At 35.9% G+C, this 8,826-nt stretch overlaps 1 protein-coding gene across 1 annotated transcript in view; it reads right to left on the reverse strand.

Annotated features, from left to right (window-relative positions):
- Positions 1–1,289: 1,289 nt before the first annotated feature.
- The window catches only part of LOC107723961 (uncharacterized), a 13,136-nt gene continuing 5,599 nt past the window's right edge, over positions 1,290–8,826 (reverse strand). Inside the window, exons 2-5 of the mRNA XM_016532692.1 lie at positions 7,182–7,358; positions 4,148–4,369; positions 3,292–3,505; positions 1,290–1,945 (exon numbers count right to left, since the gene is read on the reverse strand). Of these exons, the coding sequence (XP_016388178.1) occupies positions 1,767–1,945; positions 3,292–3,505; positions 4,148–4,369; positions 7,182–7,358 (792 nt within the window). The 3' untranslated portion in view covers positions 1,290–1,766. The remainder of the gene's footprint in view (positions 1,946–3,291; positions 3,506–4,147; positions 4,370–7,181; positions 7,359–8,826) is intronic.

Genomic DNA, 8,826 nt, shown 5'->3' on the forward strand with positions numbered 1-8,826 from the left:
GGCAATAGAATATACGGTCTGTACAGTAGAAAAACCATTATGCCTATGGAGAGTCCCCACAAGGATAGCAAACCAGACGTGTGTGTGTGTGTGTGTGTGTGTGTGTGTTCAGGTATTTTTTAGGTTTTTGTTATCTAGTCTTAGTTTTAGTTGATGTTAACTATAATAACCCTGATTCAAATCACTAAATACTCAAGTATATACTTGAATAAGAACGAATGCAGAATTAGAATGCAAACACTTTATTTTATTAACAAATATCGCAAAATAAATAGACATTTTTCTATGTAATATGAACTGAACGTAATTCTGCCAGGCACTTAATTTCTACTGATCTGACAAGTAATTTAATTTTGTTTGATTGTTGATCAATTTCTTTCCAGTGATGCTGTCCGTTAGTGATTCACAGAAACATGCTGAAAATCCATATTTTCCATATTCACAGACAGTGAAGGTCTATGAGAAACACTTCCTGACACTAAACTGAAGTGGAGGTCATTTGCACAGTGTTGGTGAGCTGTCATCTGAGATGAAAGGAATAGCAACCGAAAATGAAAATTTCCTGAATATTTACTCACCCTCAGGCCATCTGAGATGTAGATGAGTTTGTTTCTTCATCAGATTTGGAGAAATGTAGCATCACATCACTTGCTCAGCAATGAATGCTCTGCAGTGAATGGGTGCCGTCAGAATGAGAGTCCAAACAGCTGATAAAAACATCACAGTAATCCACACCACTCCAGTCCATCGGTTAATGTCAGGTGAAGCCAAAAGCTGCATGTATTTAAGAAACAAATCCATCATTAAGACGTTTTTTAACTAAAATACGAGTCCATAATCCTTAGTATTGCTTTCTCCAGTGAAAAAGTCATCTCGTCTGAATCAGGGGAGAAATCTGCACAAATAAAGCACAGTTTACAAGTCAAAACAGCTCTAAACAAATATGTGGGTGGATTTTGATGTGACAGACAACAGGAGATGGACATTTTCACTGGATGAAGCGTCATTATGGATTATGGACTCGTATTTTTGGTCAGAAGTGACAGTTTAAAGTTAAAATGCCTTAATGGTGGATTTGTTTCTTACAAACATGCAGCTTTTCTCTTCACAATATGTTAACTGATGGACTGGAGTGGTGTGGATTACTTGTGGATTATTGTGATGTTTTTATCGACTCTCATTCTGACGGCACCCATTCACTGCAGAGGATCCATTGCTGGTGAGCAAGTGATGCAGTGCTACATTTCTACAAATCTGATGAAGAAACAAACTCATTTACATCTGGGATGAGCTGAGGGTGAGTAAATTTTCAGAAAATTGTTTGGGTGAACTATTCCTATAAGGCTAACACCGCACTGATTAGGACACTTGCTTTAAAATTGTATTATCTAATGCAGTGGCTTTTATACTTTTGCAAGTGTCCAAATATGTCTAAAGGTCACTGTATCTTCAGTAAGGTTTTCTTTAGGATTGTGGTAATTCTAGGCTGGATCAGTCTCCAATTCTTATTTTTATCAAGATGTTTAAACTACTCAAAAACACAACGTACCAATTTTACCATCACATTACACCAATAAACTTTTTCCCCCACAAATTAAATGCTAATGTGCAAACTTTGGCCACTCTAATGTGCAATTCAATACTCAACATTCCAAAAAACGATCACAAAACAGATCATAATTCTGTAAGCATTACGTGTTCTAGTTTATAACTCGCCTCAGAACACACACACACACTCTTTCTCTGTCACACAAACACGCTCAGGGTCATTCAAACACAGCCGAGGCCAGTCCGCTCTTCCTGAAAGTCTCTGCCACGTGTCTGGAGTGCTGGATTTTGGCCGAGAGCGCCTCAAACACGTCATTCTGGTCCAGTGCCGTGGCCGTTCTGTAGATGAACATTCCCAGTGACTCCAGTCCTCTCATGCCCAGATTCACACCACAACCTTCCACACAATCAACACAGACACATTTATATTATAGATAACAGACAAATAGTGTGAAATACAATTGGTTATGATCTGAAAGGGAATGTTACTTGCAATGACCATGATTAAAATATTTTTGGCTTCATGGAATATGTTGTTAGCAGCCATACAGTGCTACAGAATAAAATATATACAGGTCATTCTCATTCAATTTATTATTAATTTTATTTTTATTATTTATTTATTTTAGAAATGAAAAGTGCAAAATCATTTCAACTCTGTCACAGTATCATCCAGTTTTAGTGTGCCTTGTCTTTATATATATATACAGTGGGTACGGAAAGTATTCAGACCCCCTTAAATTTTTCACTCTTATGATTTTTCCCCAAACCATTATGTTCGACAGATAAAAATAAATAAAGACTGAAAATTAAACTACAATTACTAAATAAAACGTATTATTATTATTATTATTATTACGTTTTTATAAAAAATATTATCATAAAACGTCATAGTCAACATTCCTGTGCTTTATGCCTAGAACAATATTATATGATAAAAAAAATTATCAATATGTTTTTTTCCCCAAAACAGAGTGGAACTATTACGCTTGACAAAGCCAAAAATGAAATACTAATAAAGACTGTAAATTACACTTTACTAAATAAAATGTAGTAATTTAATAATAAAATTGTATTATTATTATTATATAAAAATATTATTATAAAGATATACGTTTTAAGGGGGAAATGTCACAGCATAACAGGGTTGAACAGACAGTGCAGGGGAAAATAAAAATGCTGCAATTAAATCATTTTAAAAAACAAAAATACATACTTTCATTTTAACAAAGGCAACATTTATGTACAGTTCATCTTTATACATGGAATTTGGCTTCTTTTTTCTTTTTTTTTGCATTACAAATTTTAGGTTTTAGAACTCAAATATTATTTAAAACCCTAAATGCATAGTTTTACTTAATCTAAATTTGTAGCGGTAAATATATGTATAGTTATAAATATGAATATCCATAACCACAAGTATAAGGGGACATTCACACCGAATGCGTTTTTCCAGTTTAAAATGTGAGACACAGGAGAGTAGAAGAGGAAAGAAAAAGTGTTTTTTTTTTTTAAGTTGAACTTCTTCCAAATGCCACGTTTTTAGAACAGCGTGTCATGCGTGAGATGCTGCATCAGACACAAGACGTGAACTCAACAGTCAAACACGTCCATCTAGTGCATGTTTACATAGAAAATGCAATGCAGTGGAATGGGAAATGTGAAAAGTGAAACGTGAAAGAAAAGTAACACTGTATTTGGCTTAGAAGCATTCAGGTGATGTTAAACCGTGGCTGTGCTCACCGGTGTCAAAGTTGAGCACTCGCGCAGCTTCTCCTTCCACAGTCACGGCGACGTTGTCTCCTTCGATGTAAGCGGCGCTGACGCGTCTGTACGACAGCATGATCTCGAACAGCTTGCGGCTGCACTGCATGTGGTGCAGGGTGAGTTCACTCAGACGAGGCTCGATGTCTGTTTTATACGCGTTGAACGACTGGTGGAAGATGTTCCTCATGATCTGAGTGAAAAGAGAGGAGGGTTCAGTCTCTCACCCTACAAGCTCATCGGGGGTCTTTTCAAGCACATTATTACACACACACACACATATATATAGTGACTGTAACCAGGTAACAGCATGTGTCTGTGAATTATATTTCCTGTGACAGCTGTGTCTTTTTATCTCTTTGTCACTGTTTCTTTCTTTAGCTCTTTATTGTTTTCTTCTTCAACCACGTTTCTGTGCTATTTTTCCTCGTTTCTTGTATGTGTTTCTTCATTATTTCTACTTATTCATTAATCAAACTCTCCAAGTAAGGCAAGATTACATTTTTGAGACAATATAAACAATCACACAACCAAGATTTGCTATATAGTATATTGTTTTATGTGAGTGTACTGTATGTATGCAGGTAAAGTAGACTGTATATATCCAACTTTTAATTTATCGCTGAGTGCTATAACTATTTTGTTCAACTTTTTACCACTATTTTGCATTAAACATTGAAACACCAACTGACATTATTTCGACTACATTTCAATGTTGAAAGTCGATTATGTACTGGCCGGAGAGGGCTAGCAGAATTTTGAAAGAGTGCATAAACTTTAAATGCGATTGAGTTCATGAGCCTAACAGATGCATGCTGGGATTGAGACGTCTTACTGAAGAGTTGGCTGTGTGGCGCAGGAAATGCATCATTTTGGAGTCTGCGTCCGAAGTGCAGGCCAGAGCCATGCAGCGGTTCCGGAACGTCCCGTAAATCTTCAGATGGAATCCAGGCTTCGCTGCCGGCTGAGAGGAGCTGCGTGATTCCTTCACAGTGTCGATCCCGTATGCCGACAGATCAAAATACAAACTATGTGCACGGATCTCTGGTGTGGGAACCTAGAAAACAGAAAAAGATCAAATTATTATTTTCTTGCTTATGTATGAAGAACATTCTGCTACATCTGGACCAGTATTCCATGAAAAGTAAATGAAAAATAAATAAACACACACACACACACACATATATATATATATATACACTTTTTATATTTAATATATTTTATACATTTACTTATTTGTAAGTCGTCCTTGCATATTTATCGCTACATCTGGACCAGTATTCCATGAAAAGTAAATGAAAAATAAATAAACACACACACACACACATATATATATATATATACACTTTTTATATTTAATATATTTTATACATTTACTTATTTGTAAGTCGTCCTTGCATATTTAAATATTTGTTACATTATTCATGACCATTTAACTATGATTGGCAAATTAATTATTGTAGAGAAAAAAAGTTGAATTGCCTCTTCTGATGAAATGAGGACAGGACTACTGAATATTCCTAAATGAAAGCAAGAGGCTTTTATTTTGAAATATGTATGTCATTTTTTTTATGAAATCAATGAAAACATGCAATGTGAAGACGGAATTTCTTAAAGGTACAGCAGCAAAAATCCCACCCATCATTTCAGCGTCTACATCAACATGGTTGAAATCACTGTTGAATCTTTTTTCGATTTTGCAAAGTTTGTTGACTTTTCAGCAGCTCTTGTTCAAATTTTAAGGTTGATTTATAAGTATTTTGCTAACCTTTTTACAACCATTTAACATTAAACATTGTTTCAACGTTCTTTCCCCATTGAAACAACATCCAACCTTACTTAAAACCCATTTCAATGTTAAAGGAACATCACATGTCTGCTAGGATGGCCTGTTTAATTCGAAAACCCAAAATATACTACATTTTTTACATGTACGCTAGTGTACGGTCGAATGCTTAGCTTTTTAAAGTATACTTCATTTGATAGCGTGTGTGACACAAGCGCACTACGACGTTTCATATTAGTTAAGTGTCTGCGCTATTTCTCTCCAAAAAGTTATGAGCAATCTCAAAATATGAGAAGATATTTTGAAAAATGGTGGTAACCAAACAATTTCTGGTTCCCATTGACTTCCATTATATATTTTTGACCAAACAATGGGAGTCAATGGGAACCGAAACTGGTTACCAATATTCTTCAAAATATTTTCTTTCGTGTTCAACAGAAGAAAGTCATAGAGGTTTGGAACGACAGAAGGGTGAGTTACAGATCGCAAAATGTAAATTTTTGGGTGAACTGTCCCTTTAAGGCTCACAGAGAGAGTGAAAACTGGTAACAACTGGTACTTGTCGTCACAAATCCTCAATATTCAGAGCCAAGTTTCAGTTGCACTATTAGACTGAAACCCTGCTTATCTCTGAACCTTATCAAGGTTGCTAAAGCTTGTTTGATGAATTACTGTATACATAACACAGACTAACAAAACAGCCTGTCAGGGATGCTAGCTGACCTTGGTTATCTGCGGTAGCTAAACCCTCTATACCATCTGCTCAAACAAAAAGCCCATTAACTAAAGAGATAGAGAAAAATCAATTATACAAACTGTCATTCTAAACCTGTGTAAAAACAATCAAATTACAGACAGAATCTGTTCCTCATAACATGTGCTAAGGATGGAGGTTGCAGCTTCTCTCCGCCTCACCTGCATCATCAGTGTTTATTGCTGGCAGAAATAGACTCTATTATTATTCATAAGGGCTTAATTTCCTCACCCATATTCATAAAATGAATCAGCCCAGTAGGACCCTGATGACCTTGTGACCACAGAGCGCTCGGACGAACACTCTTTTCATATTCAAGAACACAAATGAGAGATTTCTGAGAATAATAGAATGGGAAGAGGAAAAAAGGGTTGCTACTGAGATGTAATGGTGTGATATGGTATAATGATTTAAGGAGAAAGAAAGAAAAATGCATATGCACTGTAAAGGGCCGTTCACACAGAGTGAGAAGCAGTGCTCAGGAATGTTTTTTTTTTAAAAGTGCAGCGCAGAATGCCTCTTCCGCCATGTTGCCATAAAAAAAAAAAACAGTTGCCATGCCAACTTGCTACTGTAAACAAAAGCTTGCAATGCTTGCCCCGCCTCCGGGGTCTTCTGATTGGTCTGCGTTTAAAAGTTGAAATTCTTTTAACTTGACACGGCATCTTAAAAAACGTAGCGCTCGTGCGAGACGCTGCAAAAGACGTGAGACGCGAGCGCAACGGTCAGACACGTCTGTCTAGCACGTTTACATAGAAAAGCAATGGAAAAGTAGCACATTGGAATGGAAAAATGCATTCTGTGTGAACGGCCCCTAATTTTTTTGTCAAATAACATTAAAATGTACATTGTGTTATAACATCTAATTTCAGTAGTTTAATTTATGGCAAACATTGTGTTTAATATGTTTGAATGTATGCTGAGGTTACAGAACTAAACTATTTAAATTGAGTCATTTTTAATTTTCAAACAAGTTCTTAAGGTAACAACTACCTGTATTCACTTTTACAGTGTATAGGGCATAGAAAAAAAGTATTTGGCTTTTTTATTCAATTAAATTTTACATTGATTTTTATTTAATATAACCTTGAAAAAGATGCATGCTTAATTGTATTGAATGTGCACTTGAAGTGTTTCAAATGTAACAAATATTTTTAAAATCTGTACTTGCAGATAATATGATATTAATAAAAGTCCCCTTGAGTGCGCATTTATCAGCTTGTCAAGCTACTAATAGACATGTAGCAACAACGAAACTCCAATTTCAATTTCATGGGCCTTCTGAAAAAACTTTTAAAAGACTTGCATATAAGCATGTATGTAACTCACCTGTCTCTGGTCCGGTCTTTCTATAGTAGCATTGGCGCCATAAGCGCGACATGATTCCACGATGTAATCAGCGCTGATGCCCAGCACCGAGCAGGAGTCTCCACACGAACCGTCAGCAACTACAATCACCCGCGGCCATTCACCCCTCGGCATCTTGCTCAGGTACTCCTCGCTAAACTACAGGATCACAGCAAGAGAAAACATTTAGGCTAGCAATACGGTTATTTTCCTGAATCAAAAACATTCAGTGCAACCAGTGAATTAAGTAAGATTCCCAATCAAATGATTCTTATGAGCGGGCTCTTTTAAGGGGAATCAAAAACATGCAGCACGGTCAGTACAGTCTGATTCCCAAACTAATGATTCTGAAGCAGTTCTTTTTAGTGAATCAAAACATACAGTGCAGTGCGTCCATGGGGCTGTCATTTTTAGTGATTCAAAAACATACAAGTGGAGTCTGATTCTCGAATGTATGACTCTTTGAGTCAGTTCCTTTTAGTGAATCAAAAACTGACAACGCAACCAATTTTTGCAAACTAAGGATTCTTCTGAACCAGTTCTTTCAGATGAAAGTACCCAGTCTATTCAGTTTTCTGAACAAATGGCTCTTGGGAGTCTGTTGTTTTAAATAAAACAAAAACATTCTATGTGCACACTGTACTTGATTCTTGAACAAATGACTCTTATGAACCAGCTCTTTGAAGTGAATCAAAACATACAGTGAGTACAGTAGTCAGATTTCTGCACAAGTGGAGTGGTTACAGTGTGGTCTGATTCCTGAATGAATGACTCAAAACCAGTTCTTTTTAGTGAATCAAAACATACAGTACATCTGGAAATTTCCACACAAATGAATCTTATGAGATCTTATCTTATGAGTGATTCAGTCCACACTGCCACAATGTAAGTCAGTTTCTTGAACAATCGACTCTTATTAACCAGTTCTTTCAGGTAAATCCAAAACATACAGCACGGTCAGTATGGTTCGATTCCCGAACAAAAGATTCTGAACCAAGTCTTTTTAGTGAATCAAAACATACAGTGCATCCAATAGTCTGATTTCCAAATGAATGACTAAATTAAAATCAAATTAAACTAAATTAAATCAAAACAATCAACATACACAGTCCAATTATTGAACAAATGGCCATTATGAATCAAAAAACATAATGTATATAAAATACATGTTTTGTGTTTTTCATTGTTTAGTACTAAAACATCAGTAGGACTAAGTATTGGATTGTATTTATGTCTTTATGTCTTTATGCCATTAAGCCAGCGCACTTCTCAACAACAAACCGTGTTTACCGAACAAATTACTCATGAGACAGTTATTTTCAGTGGTTCATATACACACAGTGCATCCAGTGGAGTCTGCTTTCCGAATGTATGGCTCTTTGAGACTGTTCTTTGTAGAGAATCAAAAACTCACTACAAAGGAAAAACACCAACCAATAACTCTTTTGAACCAGTTCTTTTAAGTAATTCATTAAAGGGGCCATATGATGCTTTTTTAAAGATCATTATTTTGTGTATTTGGTGTAACAGAATATGTTGACATGCTTTAATGTTCAAAAAACACATTATTTTTCAAATACTGTACATTATTGTAGGTCCTATATGCCCCGCCTCTCTCAAACGCTTC

Source organism: Sinocyclocheilus rhinocerous, unplaced genomic scaffold (assembly GCF_001515625.1).
Source record: "Sinocyclocheilus rhinocerous isolate Xijiao unplaced genomic scaffold, SAMN03320098_v1.1 scaffold63, whole genome shotgun sequence".
NCBI classification, from domain to species: Eukaryota; Metazoa; Chordata; class Actinopteri; order Cypriniformes; family Cyprinidae; genus Sinocyclocheilus; species Sinocyclocheilus rhinocerous.